General features: G+C 33.6%; 1 protein-coding gene and 1 pseudogene across 4 annotated transcripts in view; one reads left to right on the forward strand and one right to left on the reverse strand.

Moving 5' to 3' along the window:
• The window catches only part of TMEM135 (transmembrane protein 135), a 255633-nt gene that overhangs the window by 52160 nt on the left and 177491 nt on the right, over positions 1-25982 (reverse strand). For all 4 annotated transcript variants that reach the window (XM_017948833.3, XM_017948832.3, XM_017948831.3 and 1 more), the window contains one exon: positions 23593-23639. In XM_017948833.3, the coding sequence (XP_017804322.1) occupies positions 23593-23639 (47 nt within the window). The remainder of the gene's footprint in view (positions 1-23592; positions 23640-25982) is intronic.
• LOC108581997 lies at positions 7270-7679 on the forward strand (annotated as a pseudogene).

The raw sequence follows: 25982 nt of genomic DNA on the forward strand, positions 1-25982 counted from the left end.
TAAAGTGTGATGGCCAGGAAAATAAACCTTCAAAGAAACTAGAAATTTGCACTAAAAACAAGTCAGCTACATTCTGCTATATATACATACATATACGTTCAAACAAACTGATTTTGAAGACAAATATAACTCTAATGTTTTCCAACAATATTAAAACATCAGTCCTTTGATAGATGAAATTTCGCAATGTTATTATTACTGAGGTCCAAAGAAGCCTTTTCCCCTGTGGAAATAAAATAATCTTGACAGGAATTTTACCAGCCAAGGGTGAGGGACTTAGGGGTGGAGAACATGAAATTATTACCCTTTGCAGACACAAAACTTTCTAGTTGGAACACAGATAACTCTGGCTCCTCAAGAGCATATGTAGATTTAAAATCCTTAACTATAAACAGTAGGCTTCAGGCCTGGGTGGTCTGTGCAATGTCCAATAATATATAAATTGGCTTATACTCAAAATAAATATTTCCTTTTTCATTACTCTGAGTCATGAAAAACATTTAATCTTTGTTCAAAAACAGAAAGGATTTCAAGAAAACCTTTTAGCTGTAAGTCTAACAGATCGACAGCTCAGTATATGACTACAAATTACATGCATGTAAAGAGATCTTAAATAACTTTCTCAGAATCTCAAGGAACACAGAAAACTAGGAAGATTCTCAATAAAAAATAAATTGACTCAGTGCATGCAATAATCACTGATATTTTCTATACGATGTTTAATAATAAGCTATGACCTAAGGGATTAAATGAAATACAAAATACCCTGTGCTCCTGTTTTTATCTCAGAGATAATTTGGCATATTATATAAGCCATCTAAACACTATTTTAAAGTTATTTTGTCTTTTATTTTCTTTAAATATGCTATCAAATGGTGGCCGATTGGGTTAAATTCATCTTTAAGAGAACATTCAAATATTTCATAGAAGATGCATACCAATTATTTTCCAGAAGTGTTTAGATCCTTATTAAAATTTGGCCTGACATAGTATTCAAACAAAGGAAACAAATTTGGAGGAAGAGAGGAAAAAGAAGAGAAGAGAAAACATTGAGGAGTAATAGACTCCATTTATATGCAATATGGTAAAATGGCTCCCTGAAACCATCCAAAGAATTGTTCTCTTTCAGAATGAAAAGAGTCCAGTATTCTTCACGGATGATAGGAACTTGGTCTGACTCAGGACTTGCTTCCATATCTGCTTAATGAGTTGACCAGAAAATATTCTAAAATCATAACAAAGACATATTATCAGAGTGTAAAGATTCCAAAGTCATCACAACCAGATGTGTAGAACTAAAAATCTTGGCTTCTAGCTATATTTCTCACTATCAGTTTATAAAATGAGCATTAAATATTATTTGTTCTAGCTCTAAATTTCTTCCTTCCAAAAGAGCTGATCTAAGTGTGAATAGACAATACATGTCTAGTCAATCTCTTTTATTACAACAGCTGTGAGTAACATTCCAATTTCTTCTTTATGTCAAAGTTTCATGTTTTAATTGTAGCTTATTATTATTGTGGCCAATTTACTCTAGAAAATAAGAACGTACAACCTATAACTATATTCTACAATTAATTTCAGACCTATCTCATGAAATTTCAAAAAGTTCATAGCTTTAAAATAACATACAATCTCTTTTTATAAGTCTCTTCAAAAATCTAGTCAATTATTTCTCAACAAAATGAACTTTAATACTAGAAGCAAGATAATGCCTTCAAAGCTAATAAACAAAGAATAAAGTTTAAGATTTTTCTGAAGTCAGAAAAATTCAACCTACCACAGATCTGGAAGATTGAATTTAAATGACAACTGACTATATACAGTGAGCTTAAGGCTGGAACTACATTGCAGAGATTAAACAGCTGAAATTCTTAAAATGTACAGACTGCATACAAATAAGTCTTCAAAACATATCTGAATACATTTCATAAGAAAAAGTGATCAATTCATGATAAAAGATCAGAAGAGATTATAAATATATGCTAATGCAAAGTATAGCTCCTATTAAAAAGAAACTACCAATAATATATAAACAGTAACATCAATTTAATTTGGATCTAAAATACCATTTATCTACATATTTGTCACACGTAAAATGAAATGACTAATAATGTTAGGTGCCATAGTGGATTACTAGTTACTTCCTTAACATTATAAATTAAAGTAAAAGCAGAAAACAAACAATAACAACAACCACAACAACAAAAGAAAAGTACAGCAAAGTGAGATGGGGGAGGGAGGAGAGGAGAAAAAAGAGAGGGAGAGAGACTGAAACAAAGACAGAGATCATAGACATCTGACTACAAAGTAGCTTTTATCCTCTTTTCTAGTTTAAAACCTAGTCACAATAAAGGAATTTCAAAAATTTTTAATGGCACTAATTAGAAATATTTACTATTTCAAATAGAAAGATAAAGCGTTCCATGACATGGTATAATATTTCCACTACAGTTTAAACTATATCATATATAAAATCCAAAATATGCATTAAGAAATTTTTTACCAAGCTTCTATCTTCCTTAATTTCTAGGTCCTTCATTTAATTTCATATTTCTTTTCTAAAAGGCTTGCCATCACAATGTGGTATTTACAAATATAAAAATAATACTGGGTCTTTTGCCATGTCCCTCACATAAATTTCAAAATATTCAATTGTTTTACAATAATTACTGGCATTTGAAAGTAAATTATGCAAAAATTCCACTTCTGTCTCTGCCACTAACTGCTGTGTGATCTAGGAAAAGCTACAAAAATATTTCAAGTTTGTTTTATTCACCAGAAAATTGACAATGCTGTATTACATAATCTCTAATTTGCTTCATACTCTAAAACCCTATGATCCTATGAAACATTAAGTATTGGTATTATTCACTTTAGAGAATAACACTTTTATTTATGAAATGTTGCAACATATTAGACTAAAAAGAACACTAAATCAGCCTACAGTTTATGAATTTTTGAACTTCAGTTACTTTTAATATGTAAGAATCAAGATATATGTCCAATGTGTCAACCAGTTCCTAAAGTAAAAGTATGAGTGAAGTCTGGCTCTACTAGGATAAATAATGAGCCAAAACAAGACTGGTAGGAGCCAAATCTTGACAGCTTTAAAGCATGGAAAAAATTCTAAAGGAATGGAGAAGAGGACAGTGATAATGATATTGCAGTAACAAAATATGAAGAATCAGAACTTAGCAAATATTTTCAAAATGTGTTCTTTACAATAACAGTTATTGTATCCAATCTCCATTTAAGAGATTAAATAGGACAAATTTATCTTAGTTTCCTTGTTTTCTCTGTATTCGAATGTGCACATTGATTACTCAAAAATAAAACACTACTCCAAATAGGACCACATATACTTCTCTTCATATTAGTTGTTATATGCTTGTCAAGACTCAGTTGTATCTGTCCCCAAATGTGTTCATGTCAGTTGTACTTCTTAATGTAATTATGTAACTGGCTTACATATTACATAAAAGGAAAAGGAAGAAAGTTTCCCTCCCCCCGCCCCATGAAAACTGAGTTGAATGCTTTGGAAAGACAATATCTTAAAACAAAAACAACTCAGAACTCCACCTAGGCAACTCATACTCACAAGAAAACCTTGGTAAATGAGCAGATATTTATGTGTGCTAAGTTGAAATAAAGTCGTTAATGTATACATGTATCCATATTTTGTAGACAATGTTAATAGAAACAAATCTCATGCTACTGCTATGAAGACAGCCTTCCTTGCATAGATTTTTGTCCCCTCAGCTCAGGGCTCAAAATGAAGATATGGGGACCTGAACTTCCCCGGCTGCCCCCACAGACCTGCAGCATGAAACAGAGCTGGCCAGACAACTGGCTTGCTGTTATATGACATTCAGATTTTGTGGTTGTGTTTATACTAGCTGATTGATTTAACAACATAACAGGAAAGAACAAACATTAATAGCATGTAAAGAGCTCCTACAAATCAGAGCAACAAATTTAAAAATAAAAAACAGGTAGAGGGTAGGAAATCAAAAAGGCTAATAAACCAATGAAAAGGTGTTCCACCTCACTAGTTATCAGATAAATATAAAGTACAGCAAAAATGAGGTATTACCTACATTTTAGATGATTTGACTGACAAAAAGATAAAAATTACCAACATGAACTAGGATGTAGGAATCAGTAAGCACTCTTGGAGTGAAAATACATGGATATTGCCTTTTTTGGAGGCCAATCTGGCAATCTCGATTAACATTAAATATGTCTAGTACATTTGACCCAAAGAATCCATCTGTAGCTAAGTAGCTAGCCTATCAATAATATATAAACAGTAACATAAATTTAGAAATACTGGAACAGGAGCACAAAGATATTTTAAAAACAATGTTCGTGGTTGTACAGTTTGCAACAAAGAAAACCTGCAAACAGTATAAATGTCTGTTGAGAAGGTTTAAATACTTACAGATTTTTTTTTTGCAGCCCCTAAAAACAATGAGGCAGATCTATATGTACTGACATGTGGATAGAATCCTAAGATGCATTATTTTAAATAAAAAACACTACAGAACAATATATAATGTGTGATCTCATTTTTAAAAATATAAACATAGGTACATAGGTATGCATAGAAATAATTCTGTGTTGAACCTGGTGGCTCATGCCTACAATCTCAACACTTTGGCAGGCCAAGGCAGGTCGATTCCTTGTACTCAAGAGTTTCAGAGCACCCTGAGCAACATAAGGAGACCCTGTCTGAAAAACAAAAGTAAAAAATTAGATAGGCATGGTGGTGCACACATGTGGTCCCAGTCACCTGGGAGGCTGAGGTGGGAGGCCTGCTTAAGGCCAGAAGTTTGAGGCTGCAGTGAGTCATGATTGTGCCACTACACTCCAGTGTAAATGAGTCTCAAAAAAAAAAAGAATTCTGGAAGGATATATGCAAACTGTTAAGATGGTTTCAACTAAAAAAAGAGAAGTACAAAGAGGGAGGTAGATAAAGAGCTGAGAATTTTCCATTTTTATTATTTATACTTTTGCATTGTTTGAATTTTTAAATGAAACTGTATTATTTATACAATTAAGAAAATTTTTAAAAGAAACGGAGGAGACTTCTAATTTCTTTGTTTCACACATTAATGAGAAATTTTGGATAAGAAAAGTCTCTATTTTATCAATTCATCTACTAAATAATTAACAGACTCATGATTTCTAACCCATATAGATTATTTGTAGTTAAAATTGGGTAATAAATCAAGGCAGAATATGTATTTTGGCAAAATATACATATGGAACTATTAAAGGAGGTTGGCGCTGAGAAGAAAGTAAGAGGGAGGGGAAAGAGACCTGATAATCTTTGACCTTCTAAGGTAATTATATGAATAGCTATTTTCTGTTTTAACTGAGAAAATTCCCATTACAGAAATTTAAGATGTTGAGAAAAATGTCTTGACTCTACTTGTTGTAAACTACTAGAATAGGTTGCCAAGAGAAGCAGTGGAATTAAAGTCTCTGGAATTTCTTAAAATTACAGATTTTAAAGACAATCACAGAAGTTATTTCTTGATGTGACTTACGGCTCTACTATTCAGAGTGTGACACGAGGACCAGGACGAGCATCTCCTGGGAGCATGCTGGAACTACTGAAGCTCACATCCTACCCCAGACCTACGGAATCATAATCTGCATTTTTAAAAGATCCATGTTGAAGTTTGGGAACTGCTTTATAGCCCTTACATCAGACATTTAAATTTGTAACAGTTTATTAACAATGACTGCATATTAGGAACCAATAAAGAGAGATACTTCATTTGATTAAAAAAAAAACTTTCTTTTTCATCCTTATCAGTACTATTTCTGTTTTTCCAAAGAACAATAAAAAATTAATGCCCTATTTTATTAGGCCTATTTCTTTTAAGAAGGTAAAAGCTCTATCAGTCTAACTCGTATTTACTCACACAGTTTTATTAATCATTACAATGTAATAGAAAATTGTAAGGGATGTAATACAAATCCAAAAAAAATTGATAACAAATTCAGGAAAGTGACCAGAATTTTAATGATTATAAACTTCTTATCATTCAAATAATTTCAACACATTAGGCTTGCTATCATAATTGTCTCTACGTGTTTCATACCAGTAGAAATTGCTGGTGGTTTTCAAAAGTGAGATAAGGAAAGCCTTATCTTTCATAAGAATCCCTGAAAATATCTTACAATGACACCCTGCAAGGAAGGGTCATACAGTATTAGTATTTGGAATTACCAAATACAATAAACATTTTTAACATTCAAGGAAGAAACAGAAGATAACAATTGTGTTTCCAATAATAGAACTGGATGCTTTTGCGATAATAAAAGAAATCTAACCTGATAAGCTCAATTGTTCTCCACTGTCTGATTTTTAATATCATTCTTGTTCTGAACATGCCCAAAGACCTCAAAACCATAAAAATTGCATAATCCATTTCAGTGATCAAATCACTTTAGAAAGCATTTGAGAGCAGCTGAGATTCAGAGGTCCTAAGCTGTCACAAAGCTTGAAAATACAAAGCTGTGTTCTCCTCCTCTTTATATTTTGCATTTGAGGATGACAGTAACATGATAAAAAGCCAGCACTCAACCACCATCAAGGCCCTACCAGTACAAAGAGGCTTTGTGATTAACAAGGGAAAATAAAAAAGGGAAGAGACCCACATTTTCCTTCCTCTAGGGAAGACGCTAGACAGAGATGACTGAAATTTTAGAACTTAAAAGCTTCTCCCATTTCTATTAGCTCACTTTGCAGGTAAACACTTTCCTGGCTCAGTGACTCAATCACACATCTGAAACAAAATCTACTGAAAATTGATAATGGTGGAAAAATATTGTTTTGCTGTGAATTTTAGATGAACTTGTATATAGATGGTATACTTTCTCTCCCAGTGAGCCCATTCACTGAAACCATACAACGTGAAAAATAAGCCTCCAAATATGGATGTTTTATTTGAAGTTTTAAGGATGTAGACTGGAATAAGGCCAAATAATTCCCATTTGTGCTATCTATGCGAATTCTTAAAAATGTCTAAAATAGACTGGAAAAGGAAAAAAATGTAACTTGATATTATATATATGTAGTGTGTGTATGTGTATTCTCGTTCTACATGCACACAAACATACACATACACATACACACACATAAAATTTCCTTCTGTGTTGCCATTCATTTAAAAAATTATCCATGGCAAGCATAGTGGTTTTGAAATATCTTTTCCCTATCCTTTTTTTCCACTTCTGGTGTCCCCTACAGCCATGGCCGCCACTGTCGCAGGGGAACCCGTTTCCCCAGAGGAATTGCTACCAAAAGGCGACGCAGAGAAGACTAAGGAGGAGTTGGAGGAGGATGATGAGGAGGAGCTAGATGAGACCTTGTCGGAGAGACTATGGGGCCTGACGGTGATGTTTCCGAAGAGGGTCCAGTCGGCGGCCGGAACCTCTTCTTTCTCTCCCTCTTTGTGGCTCAAAAAATGTACAGGTTTTCCAGGGCAGCCGTGTGGATTGGAAACACTTCCTTTAAGATCCTGGTTCTTCCCGTTGTTTTTGAGACTGAGAAGATGCAAATGGAGCAACAGCAGCAACCGCAGCAGATACTTCTAAGGCCTAACACAGGGCTCTCAGGAGGAATGCAAGGGGCTCTACCTTCACTTCCTGGAAAGATCTAGATTGTTACTGCCATATATGAGTTGTTTCAGTGGGAGAAGTTTGAAATTCAATAGTGTTTGAACTGCTGATTATTTGAATTTTTTTTTTTTTAAACTTTGGCACATTGATCCATCTAAACCTGGTGGGGAGAAATCTCCCCACATTGTCTCATGAAGAGACTTAACTTGCAACTGTGCCCTCCACGCTATTCTGACTTACCTCAGTCTTCACTCTGATACCAGAGTGCAGCCATGCAGATGGTTATTCCAACTTTGGCCACACACTCCTTTCACAAAATTGCTCCTAACTGGAAGATCTCACTTTCCCCTGTGGGGTAGGTACTGATGCCAGTGGGAGGGATGTACCCCTGACCATTAATGACTGCTTTTTCTTTTTTTTTTTTCCTTAAAGAATGGAGCTGTCGGGGAGGGACATGCACACAATGTAAAACAGACAAAATGCGTTACAACTGTGGTGTAAAGTGGCCACTATGAATCCCCATGTATAAGAGGAAAGAGACTGGCTGCAGCTTCAGCCACAGGATGGGGACTGTGGAAGACAGGGCAGGAGCTCCTTTCCTCTGCATATTTTGACTGTTAGACTTTGACTGTGTGTTTAAAAAAACAGAAGTCAGTGCTCACTTTTTTAATTTAAATATTAAAAGTGATTCCAACTGAAAAAAAGCCTTTTTCCCAAAATAAACACAGAATACAGTAAAATAATTGTTCTGCAAAATATAATCAATATCAATATATAATCAAATATATATAATATATACTCAAAATATAATCAAGTTATTGACTGATATTTCTAAAGACTATAAATGTAATTTCTATTCAAACTAAATTGGAACGTATTCTTAGCAAAGGACTCAGACGTACATATGATATAGGAAGTACGTGCTTGTGGTCAGTTTGTATCTGGCAATCTGTGACTTAATTTTGATCAAGAATGTGCCAGACTTATATTTAAAAATATATTCACAGTTTTATTGAGATACCATTGACATATTATACAATTCACGACCTAAAGTGTATCAGTCAGTGGTTTCTGGTATATTCAGACTTGTGCAGCCATCACAATTACTTTTAGAACATTTTCATCAACTCTAAAAAAAAAAAACCCTTACCCATTAGTAATCATTCCCTACACCCCCAACTCCCCTAGGCCACCAATCTAATTTGTATCTCTACGGATTTTTCTATTCTGGACATTTTTGATAAATAGAATCATATAAATATGATCTTTGCAGCTTCGATTTAAATAATAAAAACAACTAACATTTATTGAGTGCTTACTGTGCAGTAGACATTCAATACAATAACCCCATGAGGTAAGTACTATTATTATCCTCACTGAAGATGAGAAATGTGAGGCACAAAGAGGCTACGTAACTTACCCAAGGTCACAAAACAAGAAAGATGGAAAAGGATTTGAACCAACACAGCTGGATTCCAGAGTTCCCTCTCAACTATACTATAGTGTCTTTTGATTACCTCTGACACAGAACTTAAATAAAAGAATATAATAGAAAGATTCAGGCTTGAGAAAGACACAGTGAGTTACAGCATAGCCCAGTGAGTTATAGCGCCTCATAAGTAGTAAAGCAAATGGTTAAATTTAACTGCTTCAAATTTGAGCAGCTGTATCAGCAAAGTCTCGTCTAAGAACTTTCTGTGATTAGTAATAATGCTCCTTAAACAAGAAGCAGACATCTTAGCATGCAAAAGAGGATACCAGAACTCGAAAGGATATAATGTTTGGATGTTTAGTCACACTCAACATTGCTAAGAGTTATCACCAGTTTCTTAGTGAAGAATTGAAGATTAGTATCAGAATCCATTCCTAGGGTTTATATGGAAATAAAAGGCATATAATCATATAGCCTACATAATATAATCTCATTTGAGAAGCTGAAAGACATATATACACACAACACCTATACACATATAAATGTGTGGAAGGAGAGAGGAAAGAAGTGAAGGCAGGAGGAAGGAAAGGGGCAAAAGAGGGAGGACAGGAGGAAGAGCGAAGGCAAGCAGGACCAACAGACAGATAGAGGCATAGCCAACAGACTAAAGGGATATAAACAAAGCTAGTAGTTACTTGTCTCTGAAAGAAGAGATTATGGGTGATAATTATAATTTTTTCAGTCATATTTGCTCATTTTTCCACAATGAGCAAAAGACGTGTTTTTGCCTCCCCAAAAATCACTTGACTACAATCTTAATTTGAGGCCACTGTCCTCTAAAATGCTCTACAAAACTCCAGTTATTGACTTTAATTCACAGGGCATCATGTCTCAATATGAAGCTTCCTCATTCTCAATGAATCTTTTTATATTCATCATAAATTCCCAAATTAAAAAATATTTTGAAGAATCATATTACATATTATAACATAATTTAAGTAAACAAACCCAAAAGTTAATTCTTTAAGGTATCTGCATTTTATCATCTTTTCATAGCGAACAGCTTTCAACTTCTGTATTTATTTATAATTTGCAAATTGTATCTTATTCCAAATAACTTTAATCTCACATTTTCAAAATCAGATTATATTTATATCTCAAGCCTAAATGAGATGGAATTAGCTGTAATTAAAACTGAGGTATAAAGTTACATAAGTTTATACAGTTGGAATCACTTATTTTGGCCAATATAATGGATCCTCTAATAATATTTAAACATAAAGTGATATTTAGTTTAAAAGTAAATTCAAATAGGTTTATAACTTCAAACCTCATTTTAAAAGACATGCATTAAAAGGTTGTCCTTACATGGAGACAGGGAGTAACCTACTCCTTGGAGTAATAGGCAGGTCTTGAGGTCAATGTTTTTAATAGATCCCTTAAACATCAATGTATTTCATTATAAAGTTAAAAAGTTATTCCCAGTTTTGTAATTTACCAACCAGATGATATACTAGCAAATTCTGGGAAAATAGTATCTTATAGCTACATTGAAGATACACACAAAATGAATGTATATCCTTTAAATAAAAAGGGCTACTCTAGATAAACACTGAAGACCTCCTCTGACCTCACTGCTTCTAGCAACCATTTCCTCTTAACCCTCCCTCCTCTTCACCTTCACTTCCTCCCTTACAGGCAGGGAGAGAAACAGTCAACTATAAAGAAAGGCCAACTGCATGGCAGCTCTTTGGCTACGATAATTTTTTAAAGTGCTTGTAGATACTTTTTTTTTCAAGAGACAAGATTCTCCTCATGCTGCCCAAGCTGGAGTACAGTGGCTATTCACAGGAACAATCGTAGCGCACTACAGTCCTGAATTCCTGGGCTCAAGCAATCTTCCTTTCTCAGCCTCCTGTGTAACTGGGACTGTAGGCATGTGCCACCATGCCCAGCTCCTGCAGATACGTTAAGAGTCACCTGTGGCTTTATCTAGTTATGATAAAACATGTCCAGAAAGATCTGAATAATGAAGAAAAACTGGATGCCTTATTTGGCTTCATTCATCACTCATTTTAATCTTTCTAGCTTTTTAAATCCAGTTTTCAATGGATACACTAACAACTAGTTCACAGTAAGGCTGGCAATAGAGGGAAGGATGGCAGAATTTTGCTTCTCTGCAAATTCAGGGCCAATATATTTGTTTCTTTGCCCTGCCCTCTTCCTCCCACCCCTACCTGCTCTGAAGTGCCAATCTCCACTTTATACTCCAAGATCCCTTTTTGTCCAGCCCCATTTACTGTGCTGTCCCAAATTCCTCTGGTCAGAGTAGAGAAGAAATGGAGAAGAAAGGGAAAAAAAGAGGAATGAAAGGAAAAGCCCTATTTTAAATCATAATCCCAATCCTTTGGCTCCTCAATTTGTAGTATTAACCTACTTAGTTTTGTTATTTTATATTTTGTAGGGATGGGATCTCCCTATGTTGTCCAAGCTGGTATCGAACTCCTGGGCTCAAACTATCCTCCTGCCTCAGCTCTTCAAGTGCTGGAATTACAGGAATGAGCTGCTGTACCAGGCCCTTATTTTGTTTTTAACCATTCTACCACTAAGATCTCCAGTTTTGTCCTTCTGTCCCATCACTCCCCATTCCCCCAAATGCTGAACTCTAGCTCCAAATATGGGACTGTGGAGTAGCTCACATCTGGATAATTCCCAGTCCTTTTGCTTTAGGGCTAACACGCTGGACATCAATGTATTTTCCCAAAGAAATATTATCATAAATATTATTTGTTTCTATAGTACCATTGGCACTGTACTTCAACTATATTTTATAGATTCATTTATAGGTTGAATGACTTTTAAAGATGGGCTTGGAAACATAAATAATGTTTAAAAATATTATGTTCTTGTAGGATTATCTGTTCTAAGTTTTCATAGCCACAGGGATCATTTTATCCATGACAAATTTAAGATGAAAGAAGCCAAGTATCTTATTGAAGGCCACAGAGTTTGTAAGTGGTAGAGCCAAAACCTAAAGAGGGGTCTGTTATATACGGCATTGAAGACTGTATGATTTCTGTTCTACCATGGAACCTCCTAAAACACGTGTATGCTTTTAATTAAGTCAATGAAAACTCTGAAAGGCTAAAAATTTTACTTCAAATCCTTAAATTTTTTTTAACTGAGCATCATTCATTCAAACATTTACTGAGTACTGTTTTACCTAAAATTCCCTCTAGTAATCACCAATACTAATAAACTATTACTGACATTGTCAAGGAAAAAAATACCCAAATTATTTTTAAAACTCGCCACTGTTATTAGAAATTTATCATAATCATTTCTTTTATGTATGAATGTTTGATGTGCTGAGACTTCCGCAAAGGTAACAGATTGTTATATATAAGACACCCTTCTTGCTCAAAACATAAATGCTTTATTGAAAAAATGCTTTTTTAAAATCTGTGGACTGTCATTTTCAAAACAACAACATTTTATTTTCATTTCTCCTAACTTCTAAAGAGTAAACTGAATTTATAAGAATTATTAATTTTTGTCAATAATATAAAAAGAATTTATAAAACATGCAACAAATTTACTTTTTCATGCGACAACGATTGTTACTATTAAATTCTAGGTAAATTGTAACTTAGAGAGAAATAAGATTACACAGTGCCAATTTGATTTACCTTAAAATGCTAACAAGTTAAAATTGCATCAGGTTAGAAATGTACACCAGGCCATATATATATATGGCTCATCCTTTATTTTAAGTTCAAACAACCATCTTGATTGACAAAGAGGCTACTATATCCAGTGGAACCTCTGAGAACTATTGTAGAACTAGGATAAGACCATCAGCAATGAATAATGTATTAGTGGTGTGAGTTTTCCACTGATTTAATAACATGTGAATGTTATCCACTTTTGAACTTTGACATCAGTGAAAATAACAAATAAAATATTCACATTTTTAAAACCACCTAAGAATGTCATTTTTATTGCAAGTTTTTGAAAGGCAACGGGCCATTTTTCACATGATCGTGTCCCATTAAGTCCTTACCTTAGGGGGTTGCATTTAGGTTCATGCTGTTTCTCCATACAATATTTCTCTTTGCCTTCTACTAAAACAATTTATATTCATCATAAAATGTTGGAGTAATTTCTTTATCTGGGCACAACTACCTCAAAGACTGACAGGTAAAAAAAAATGACAACAGATTTGCCACTAGTTTCTCATTCTTAGAGTACACTCAACAAATGAGCAGGCAAATTTTTTTCTACCAATAAAGAAAGTCAGATCACAGTCATGTGACTTGGTGTAATAAGCTTTTTATTCTCAAAGGAAATGATTCACAACATTTATGAACCCATGTTTTCTCATCTTTTCCATTTGTTTTGAGGAAAGCAACAGTCCTAACAATCTCAATACTTCTTTTCATTGAACAAATTTTGCATTTTTGGTAAACTCACAGGTTTGGTTGCCAATAATAGAAGTGCCTCATTTCATCTGTATATATCTTCTGAGGAATAATGGCTTCATGTATGTCCATGTCTGTCTCTCTCTCTCTCTCTATACACACACACACACACACACACACACACACACATATATATATATTTATTTTTTGAGATCAAGTTTTGCTCTTGTTGCCCAGGCTGGAGTGCAACGGTATGATCTCGGCTCACCGTAACCTCCGCCTCCCGGGTCCAAGCGATTCTTCTGCCTCAGCCTCCCAAGTAGCTGGGATTACAGGCATGTGCCACCCCGCCTGGCTAATTTTGTATTTTTAGTAGAGACAGGGTTTCTCCATGTTGGTCAGGCTGGTCTCGAACTCCTGACCTCAGGTGATCTACCCGCCTCAGCCTCCCAAAGTGCTGGGATTACAGGCATGAGCCACTGTGCCCAGCTCCATGTCTATTTTTATAAGAAATTAAATTACGTTTTAAGAAAGATCATGTATTTAGAAAGCCACGAGCATTAGATTTTTCTATTTCCTACTTTTTTTCAGTCCTCGTTCACTTAAAACACATGTGCAAGGCTTCCAAACCATTTTAATTTCCTCCTAATCATTTATAATAATTTCTCCCAGACAATTTTAATAATGTACCCCTAAATGTTGACATTATGGACCTGACTTTAGACTCTATTCTCTTTCCCATTCCCCAATTTATCAATCTTGTCTGCTTCTTCAGTCTTCTCTTATTCACTTAAACTTTCCTAGAGTCTAGTCTCTCCAGTCTAAGAAAGAGAGAGAAGGAGGGTAGGAAGGGGACAAGAAAGAAAAGAAAAACCCTTAATCCTCTAACAAATGGCCCTATCTTTTTCTCTCAAGCTTCTTGAGTTTACTAAACTCACTCTTACTTCCTTATTTTACATTTATTTCTTAATCCACTACCCCAACCCAACTACAGAAATTTCTCTAGCAGCTTACCACTGACCCTCAGACTGCAGATGAATACTTTTTACCTCTCACTTACTGGATACATCTAGAGCAGTAACAATAAAGATAATGCTGTCCTTACTGAAATTCTGTATTTTAGTCAACTTTCTCTCTTGGTTTAAAAACAACAATCATTACTCTTAACTCCGCGTTTGCTAAGTGATCAGTCACTGTTCTAGGTGCTCACGCGTTTTAGTTCATGTTTTTTCTCACTACTGGCTGCTATCCATCAGTGAGTCAACGCAGCTTTTTAAAAACATAAATTAGAATAGAAAATATCCAAATATATCACATGTAGGAAGGTAAGTATTTTTCTGGGAAATTTATATACATATATATACATGTATATATGGTAACATAATCATAATATATAAAATACAGTTCTTATTTTGGGTCACATCAAAAACATTTGAAAGACACTGTGTCATATTCAATCCTCACAGCCCTACCTATGAGGCCCACATGTTTTCATAATGAAGAAAATGAGGTGTAGTAAAGTTATGTAATTTGTCTAAAGTCAGACAGCTAGTGTGAGAGCTAATAGTAGACCCTAAATTTAACAAGGTATTTATAATGCCTCTTGCCACTACTCCGGCCTCTGCTTTACTGACTCCTTTCCTACTGCCTATGCTTCGAACATCAAGATTCTCCAGTCCATACTTGGAACCCTTTTTCTTAATCTCCATATTCTCACTACAGAACACTATCAACCTGCGTGGTTTAAACTAATATCTACAGGCTGATAACTCCTACATTTCTACCCCTGGCCTAGATTTATCACCTGAGCTCTGAATACCCAACTGACACCCATTATTTCTCTAGCTGAATGTCATAAAAGCACCTCAGCCTCAGTATTTGCAAAGCTTATATTCAATGTTCACACATTTTTCCTATTTTATAATTCGCTTACCTTCCAGCGTTTTTCCTCTTCCTCATCCAAGCAGCAATCCTTACACCTCAGATAAACCTACTTTCCACCATAACGTTGCCATAAGCTTTGGTCAAGTCCTCACCATTTCTCTGCTGGATAACTGCAACAGCATCCCCTATTACCTGTGATATATCCCCTCCAAATCCCAAATTCACTGTCTGCATTGCTGCAAGTAATCCCTTTACAATAAAATCTAATTATTTAAGGCACATCTCCTAACTCTGAAGTACAACTTTTAACCTCTAAATTCTGTATATAATTTAATTTTTTTAGACTAGGTTCCTGTGTATTTTTAAGCAATTTTTTTTAAAAAGAACCTAAGATCATATGTTTGGCCATAAAACAAGTCTTAAAAAATTCAAAAACTTGAAATCATATCAAGTCTCTTCTCTGACCAGAATGGAATAAAAGTAGAAGCCAATAACAAAGGGAACTTTGGAAACTACACATAGACATTAAACAATACACTGAGTGACCAATGAAGAAATTAAGAAGAAAATTTAAAAATTTCTTGAAACAAATGAAAATGGAAACACAACAAACCAAAATCTATGAAATACAGTGAAAGCAATACTAAGAGAAAAGTTCGTAATAAGCACCTACATCAAAAAGCAGAAAAACTTTAAGCAAACAACCTAACAATGCATCTTAAAGAACTAGAAAAGCAAGAGCAAACCAAGTCCAAAATTAGCAGAAGAAAATAATATCAAAGTAGAAATAAAAGAAATACACACCAAAAATACAAAAGATCAACAAAATGAAAAGCTGGTTTTTTGAAAAGATAAACAGATCAAAAAACCTTTAGCCAGAATAACTAAGCAAAATGCAGAAATGCATCAGAGATGAAAAAGGACACAGTGCAACTCAAGTAATTCAATTGAATTACAGTAGAAATTCAAACGCTCCTAAGAGACTATAATGATCAACTATATGCCAATAAAGTGGAATACCTTCAAGAAATGAATACATTCCTAGACACATACAATCTACCAAAATTGAACCATGAAGAATTCCAAAACCTGAATAGATCAATGACAAAGGATGATATTGAAGCTGTAATAAAGTCTCCCAGCAAAGAAAAGCCCAGAACACAATAGCTTCACCGCAGAATTTTACTATGTGAACTAATACCAATCCTACTCAAACTATTCTAAAAAATAAAGAAGAAAAGAATACTTCCAAACTCATTCTATGAGGACAGTAGTACCCTGATACCAAAACCAAAGATATAGCAATAAAAGAAAACTACAGGTCAATATATCTGATAAACACTGATACAAAAATCCTCAACAAAATACTAGCAAACCAAATTAAACAGCACACTAAAAAGATAATTCATCATGAAAAACTGGGATTTATCCCAAGGATGCAAGGATGGTTTCACATATGTAAATCAGTACTAAGTGAAAGCAGTATTAAGAGAAAAGTTGTAACAATAAGCACTTACATCAAAAAAGCAGAAAAACTTTAAACAACCTAACAATGCACCTTAAATAACTAGAAAAGAGCAAACCAAGCCCAAAATTAGCAGAAGAAAATAATAAATATCAAAGTAGAAAAAAATGAAATATACATAAAAAATAAAAAAGATCAACAAAATGAAAAGCTGGTTTTTTTGAAAAGATAAATCAATGTGATACATCATATAAACAGTATGAAAAACAAAAAACATATGCTCATTTCAATTGATACTGGAAAAGCACTTAACAAAATTCAGTATCTTCTCATGATAAAAACCCTCAAAAACCTGAAAGGAATATACTTCCACATAATAACAGTCACATACAACAGACCCACAGATAGTATCATACTGAATGAGAAAAAACTGAAAGCCTTTCTTCTAAGATCTGGAACACAACAGGGATGCCCACTTTCATGACTGTTATTCAACATAGTACTGAAAGTCCTAGCTAGAGCAATCAGACAAGAGACAGAAATGAAATTCAATTTGGAAACGAAGAAGTTAAATTATCCTTCTTTGCAGATGATAGATACGGAAAAACCTAAAGACTCTACTAAAAACTATTAGAATAAACAAATTCAGTAAAGTTGCAGGATCCAAATCAACATACTAAAATCAGTAGTATTTCTATATCCCAACAGTGAACATTCTGAAAAATAAATCAAGAAAGTAATCCCATTTACAATAGCTACAAATACAATTAAATACCTAGGAATTAACCAAAGAAATGAAAGATCTCTACAATGAAAACTATAAAACATTGATACAAGAAATTAAAGAGGACACCGAAAAATAAAAAGATTTCCATGTTCATGGAGTATAAGAATCAGTATTGTCAAAATGTCCACACTACTCAAAGCAATCTACAGATTCAGTATAATCCCTATCAAAATGCTAAGGACAATCTTCATAGAAATAGAAAAAAAAAATCATATAATTTACACGGAACCACAAATGACCCAAAATAGCCAAAGCTATCCTAAGCGAGAAGAACAAAACTGGAAGAATCACATTACCTGACTTCAAATTACACTACAATTACGCTACTTCTTCAAAAGAAGACATACAAATGGCAAGCAGGTATATAAGAAGGTGGTCAACATCATTGATCATCAGAGAAACACAAATCAAAACTACAATGAGATATCATCTCACCCTAGTTAAAATGGCTTTTATCCAAAACACAGGCAATAACAAATGCTGTGAGAAGGTGTGAAGAAAAGGAAACCCCTGTACACTGTTAGTGGGAATGTAAATTAGTACAAACACTATGGAGAACAGTTTGGAGGTTTCTCAAAGAACTAAAAATAGAACTACAATATGAACCAGCAATCTCGCTGTTAGGTATATTCCCAAAAGAAAGCAAATCAGTATATCAAAGAGATATCAAGCACTCTCACATTTATTGCAGCATTATTCACAATAGCCAAGATTTGCAAGCAATGTAAGTTCCCATCAACACATGAATGGATGAAGAAAATATAGTACATACACACAATGGAATGCTATTCAGCTTTTTTTTTTTTTTTTTTTTTTTAAAGAAAGGGCTATCATTTGCAGCAACACGGATGGGACTCAAGGACTTTAAGTGAAATAAGCCAGGAACACAAAGGCAAACATTTATGAAAGCTAAAAACTAAAACAATTGAACTCATGGAGATAGAGAGTAGAACAAGGGTTACCAGAGGCTGGAAAAAGTAGTGGTGGGGCAGGGTGGAGGGTAGTGGGGATGGTTAATGAGTACAAAAATACAGTTAGATACAATGAATAAGACCTACTATTTGATAGCACAACAGGGTGACTATAGTCAACAATTTATTGCACATTTAAAAATAACTAAGAATATAATTAGGATGTTTGCAACACAGAGAAATGATAAATGCTTGAGGCAATGAAACATTTATCCTGATATGACAGTTAGGTATGCACTGTATGCCTGTATCAAAACATCTCACGAACCCCGTAAGTATATACACCTACTATATACCTATAAAAATTAAAAATTTTTAAATTTAAAAATAAACATAGAACATAATTAACATTAAAGACCTTTCACTTAAAAATCAGTAAATAGTTTAAAGGTCAAGATCAAAAGTTTTTTATTTGCTGCTAAAGTTATCTCTAATATACTAAGGTATACTTATATAAAGATGTTCAAGAATAATCACAAGTCTTTCACTCAATACTTGCAGGTTGTCCAATCAATAAATAGTCTGGTTTTCTTAAATAGACAAACTAAATCTACACCTTGAGACTAATAAAATCATTTATTTATGCCTTCACAGAGAATTGATTAGAATTCTCAAATGGCAAAAAGAAATAATGTTTCTAAATGTTTAAAGTATAACAATAAACTCTGACTTGCACTGATTTCTAACTATAAATGCCATGCTGCACAATGTTGACATCAGATTATTTAAGATATTTCTATTGTGAATCAGTCCCATATAGTCTATAGATTAACTGCTATGACAAGTTGGAACCATTCACTCTATATGTTAAAATAAACCTGGATTTGTTGTTGCCTTTGCAAAGGCATGTGGAAAGAATTTCTAACTGGTACTTATTAGATTAGGATCAAAGTAGTTATAATACACTTTACAGTACTACTTTAAATTTATCTATAAAAAATTATGCTGAACTACTTCCTTTCTCTCAAATATTCTTCATAGACAGGTACCTAATGGTGAATATAAAACCAATGAACTAGTATTTTTAAATGTTGCATTTTTCTTTTTTATGTGTGTGTAGGATTAAGTGCAACAGTTTTGATGTTTATTGTTGATTCTTTCTTTTGCTTCTTAATTAAAAGAGTTAGTGATCAAAAGAAACTGATTTATTTTTCCACATGACTGTTGGGAAGGCCCAATCCTGAATGAAAAATTATGATGAATGCAAACTGATTTGCCCATAAATACATATTTGGAAGTAAAGAAATTATTTCAAGGGGTGCATGAGACCAAATTTTCTAAAAAGTTTTTAAATATGACTTCTGCTTGGCCAAAATCAACAGAAACAAACAATGACCTAAGGTACAGCAATGACAATAGCATACATAATAAAAATAAGGTGATTGAACAAAGGAGGTAAAACTATTATGAAGAATGCCCACTGAGATTATACAAAAAGCTCTTTCAAAACATCCTCAGGATATGTTCCACCTTCCCTTGTAATCCATTTCCTAACAGAATCCATAGCATGTATATCAAGAGACACTTGTGATGGCTAGCTACATGGCTGTGAGGCCAGCTGACCAGAAAAGAACTAGAACTCTCTCCTCACACATTACCTTTTCCCAGCCCAAGCCTTTGAAGCATTTCACATTACACACCAGAAGTAAGTGGGTGATTTCATTTGAACATAAGCCTTACTTCTGGTGTATAATGTGAAAATCTGATCATTAACATATGAAATATATGTAAAATAACTATTACAAAACTATTAAGAGCTATGTAAAAGTAAGTTACTTCATTACACATTATAGTTTTCACATAGTTTTCAATATCAAAAAACGTGTTGCTTTTAAGTAAATTCATAGTATAGTCGTCACATCTTGCGACATCTTTGGAAAACATTTATGAAACTACTTCTCAAGTTCTTTCTTTGAAAAAAAAAAAACCGGCATATTTTCTTTTTCTTGAAAGCGGGCCTCATTTCCCCATTTCCCCTTTGCCCATTTCCCCTTTGCCCATTAGGATAAAAACACAAGTTGACTTATTTCAAATATAAAATTCTTCCCTATCCTCTTCTCATAGGAGGTTACCATAAACGGAGTCCTGGGGACAGTCTCATTTGACTATCCAACTTCATGCAATTAGATTTAACATAATTGTTAATAAATGAAATAAATGTGTCTTCAAATATATGTATTTATAATAAAATTTAATTTTAAAATAAAATATTCAAATACAATTGGACCTGCCAAGTGTCATGTACAATAGTGTTTGTTCATTCCCAAACACAAGCTAGCATGCAGACAAATCTAATATTGTTTTGTTTGGTTGTAATACTTTATAAATTGTTTGGTTTTACCATATACCAAACCTCTGCTGTTGAGCTATTCAAACTAACTCCTGCCAAGAACAGTGAATTTGGTGATAGTACTTCTTTCAGGAGAAAAACAACCCCTTTCCTCAGAAAATTAAAAGTGTTTATTTTGGCACTTAAACCTTGTATTGAGCCTTCTGGAAAGTATTTTAAACTGTTGTTTTTAACCTAGACTTGTGACTGAAACAGGAAAAGGTTCCGTAGCTCTGCACCAAAACACATATTTATAGGGTTGATTTTCTTTCGACACCAAAAATACTGGGTTGATGGCAGCAATTTTCAAAACATAATTTCCTAGACCCATGCTATAAATTGGGCCTCTATCGGTGTATTTAACAAATGATTTATTTTTAAACCTCAAAAACTTCTGATGACTAAGAAATGCTACACATCAATCAAGTACATCTTTAAGTTCCACGATGGGAAGGATTTTAAATACCTGCTCTGTTAGGAATTTCCATGAAAAAGAAAATTTATTTGAGATTGGACTTTCTTCTTGTGTATGTCAACAAGTTAGGTTTCTAGTTTTTAAGCTTTTTATGATTGAATTTTCCCTACTGGGTATGCAATATCCTCAGACTAGATAAAACATAAAAATATAAAGGCAAACTATGTGAACTTTTTGCAATACTATCCTAATAATGTGTCTGAATACAATTAAGAAGTTTTTGGAAATCAGTGAGTCATTGTTCATAACTCCCATGACCCACCTCTAAATTATTAAAATATAGGAAAGAGACCACAGGAAAAGTATATTGTATATGAAGATACAGTAAAAGTAATAAATAGATCAAACAATTTCACAAAGACAACCAGATAGCTCCAATAATTCTTCAGTCACTAATGACTGATACAAAATACTAAGCATCCTAATGACTGATACAAAATCCTGTGCAGTTCAAGTCTTCCCTACCTTGACTCTTCATCTATGTTTTCCCTTCCAAAAGTCTGGCTGTCTCTTTACAAGAATAATAACAGTAACATCATCATTTTTATTTGCATATGACATTTTTAAAACTCAAAACAATTTAAAATTATATAATTTTGCTTTGTAAAATACTTATTAGGACATACTAGTAGGAAATTAATGGTTTAAAAATTCTGGAAAAATAGAGATTTATGATCTCTATTATGTGATCCAGCAATCCCACTGCTGGGTATATACTCAAAATAAAGCAAATCAATATATCGAAGAGATATCTGCACTCCCATGTTTGTTGCAGCACTGGTCACAATAGCAAACTTTGGAAGGAGGCTAAGCGTCCACTGACAGATGAATAAATAAAGAAAATGTGGTACATATAAACAATGGAGTATTATTTAGCCACAAAAAAGAATGAGATCCTGTCATTTGCAACATAGATGGAACTGGAGATCATTATGTTAAGTGAATTAAGCCAGGCACAGAAAGGAAAATGTCACATGTTCTCACTTATTTGTGGGATCTAAAAATCAAAACAATTGAACTCATGGACATAGAGAGTAGAATGATGGTTACCAGAGGGTGGTAAGAGTAGTGGGGTGTAGGGGAAGGTGGGGGTGATTCATGGGTATAGAAAAAGAAAGAATGAGACTTACTATTTGATAGCATAACAGGGTGACTATCATCAATAATACATCGTACATTTTTAAATAACTAAGAGTGTAAATTGGATTGTTTGTAACACATAAGATAATAGCATTTGATTATTATGCATCATATCCCTGTATCAAAACATCTCATGTACAACTACTATGTCCCCACAAAAATTAAAAATAATTTTTTTAAAAAAATTCTGATATGGTTGGATTGTTTTATTCTTAAAAAATATATATATCTACCAAATATATCCTACTAAAAATCCGCAACTGTCTTTGTTAATTAAGCACAAATTTTAATTTGAAAAGTCTGGTCCTGTCTGCTAAGACTTACTTTTGCTAGATCTGTAAACACCAAAAAGGTCTATTCAAATGAGGGCAATAAGAGTAAAATAAATGGAAATTAATTGGTATCATTAAAAATAAATAAAGATTATAAAGGAGGGGACTCTCCCTAATCAAAAATCACATTGCACACTGCTGGGATTATACGAAGATGACAGAAATCCTTCTTACTGGCATTTAAATCTTGGGCCATCCTAACACTCTTCCTCTTAGCCCCTGACAAACCCGAGACCGGTCTCAGTGAAAAGTACAACGTTGGCATTATAACAAACAATAGTTTACAGACTATCAGTGCGCTAGGGTGTCTTTGCAGAACGCTTAGCTAGAGCTCTACTGTCACTTTTTTCTTATTGAAATGTAAAATGTTGATTGTTTTATAAGCTGAGTGAAAAATACTTAGGTATTTACATACAATCAGGTCCATAAAAGATAAAAATTCACTTATCAGAATTTGAGTCCTGTTAATTGACATACTCAACTTTCTAGGATGAACTTATAAATAGAATGGGGGGTGGGAATCAACCTTCATTCCCTCTCTTTCTCTTTTCTTTACTCATGAAGAAGCAATGCTTTATCTCTGTCCACTCTGGGTGCGGGGGGAAGTATGCTGCTTGTAACGGATAATTATTTGGAGAATACTTTAGTTTCACGGTTGATAAAATTACAAAGGGATACTGTTTGGGGTATTAACGTACATAGGTATAACAGAACCTACCTGAAAAAGAACATGTACATGGCAGCTGTGATGCAAAACAAAAGGACCTGTAACAAGGAGAAAATACATTACTTGCAAAAGAACGCTGACATCACCATTTGAGTGAATCATAAAAGCAAAATACTATTAAATCTTGTGCCTGAAACAATAAAAGGATACACAAACCAGTCACATACATTTCATATTCTCGACCTTTCATATAAACCAAACTTGTTCAACCTGCGGCCTGTAGGCTGCATGAACTCCAAGACAGCTTTGAATGTGGTCTAACACAATTTGTAAACTTTCTTTAAACATTGTAATTTTTTTTTTTTTTGCAATTTTTTTCAGTTCATCAACTATCATTAGTGTTAGTATATTTCAAGTATGGCCCAAGACAAATTTTCTTCTTCAAATGTGGCCCAGAAAAGCTAAAAGATTGGACACCCCTAATATAACCAATATTAGGAGAATAAATTGCAATACTTATATGTAACTATCATCATGTATATAATTATATATATTATACAGACATATACAGACTGGATAGAAGGGTAACAGGGTTCAAAAAAAAAAGGGAGCAGCAAATTTTTAACTTTCTGTTAGAATGCCTAAACAAGCAAGCTTAACTTAAAAACAAGGACAACAGCTTTTGTATAATCAATTCAGTGAATAAATCAGAAAGCTTATTAACTATGATATGAAGATGACCAGATTTTCTAATGTAAAATACAGTACAGTTGTTAACCAATTCTAATCAATAAGAAAAGCTCATAAAAATACAATATTCCTTTGTGGAATACGGACTAGCTATAAAAGTAATTCCTCTAGAAGCAGGCATAAGAACATCTGAAATGATGATCTCAAAAACATCACAGTAAACACAACCATATTAAGATGGTATGTGGAAGGAACCCAGAACTCCAGTCCTGACTAACGTCTTAGTTACACCAAAAAAACAGATTGGAAAAGTTGTTTTAAATCACAAAAATTAAAGTTGTAGAATGCATTCTTATGTTAAAAAACAACAGTATAAATTAAGCATAAGAATTGTCAATGGCCTCACATCACAGACAAATAAGAAATGAACTTTCTTTCGATTGTGAAAGGCTAACCACAAGAACAGAAATGAAAACACTGGAAAAATTGTTTTGCTATTTCTAACACAAATAATTTCTAGTCAACCTGATGAAAGCATGGTAATGATGCCATTACAAATCAAGCTTGACAAGTTTGCTGTCTTAGCCTAAGATAAGCATTATATATAGCCTGAATGACTTAGAAATGTATAAATATACCAATGAAAAAGAGGATTGGTATCAATTAATATGAAGTAAATATTATATATATTTATGTAACATTATATATCTATAAAATCTCTTTCTGTGCTAAACACACATACTCTTCTCCCCTCCCTCTTTCGCTTCTTCCTTCCTCTCTCCATCTCTCTTCTCCATTGACTTAAAACACCCTATCCATGAAGCGTAAGGTTCATTTTACCATTTCACTGTTTTTAGAAACATAACTTAAAGCATGTAAAATAATTTTCAGTTATTTCCAATTGATTATAAATTAAAGTCTAAGTGGGTTTATTTACTGGCTATAATTTGACTAACAAAACTCAGTCATGATATTCATTTCTTAAAATTTCTCTATCATTCAATCCCTGTTAGACAATGCCATCCTTCCCAGATGTTCAATGCTTCAGGCTTTTCCTCCACTAATCAGTGTCCCCCTTGCAGATCACACTAAAAACCTCTCTAGAAGTATCCCACAAATCTTTCACACACTCTTCATCTTCTCTAAATATCCAAAGTCTCCCATCCCTCAAAATGTTGGTGTGATCTATCCTAATATGCTAACCTATCTGTGTTCGTACTAAACTGGTAATTATCTTTACAAATAATACACTGGAAACTGAGAAAAAGTACAATGTTTCAGAACTCAAGCGTTAGACTAAGATAGACCTAGGTTTGAATCCTAGTTCTGTGTACCTCTAGATATTTTATATAATTTCCCTAAACCTTAGATCCCTTATCTATAAACTGAGAATAATATCATACTTTGAATTATTTAGAAGAATTAATGAGATGATGCTTATAAAAGTTTATAAAAACAGTCTGCTGAAGAATTAATGAGAGGATGCTTATAAAAGAAAGGTGGAGTTATCGTCCAACAAATAATGGGAGAATGCTATAACCAGCTTTATAAAATTCTTCAGCAGATTGTTTTTATCTTGTTTTGTTACTGACATAAGTGATCTAGATAGAAAAACCTAACCCAGAGACATAAATCTGGAAAGAAATTATTTTTAAGCAGGGAGCCCTTTTGAAATCTCTAATATCACTGATAATTAGGAGAATAAATCAAAAGGATATTACAGTGCAATTGACTGATTCATTAAACAAATA

This window comes from Papio anubis, chromosome 12 (assembly GCF_008728515.1).
Source record: "Papio anubis isolate 15944 chromosome 12, Panubis1.0, whole genome shotgun sequence".
In the NCBI taxonomy this organism is placed as follows: domain Eukaryota; kingdom Metazoa; phylum Chordata; class Mammalia; order Primates; family Cercopithecidae; genus Papio; species Papio anubis.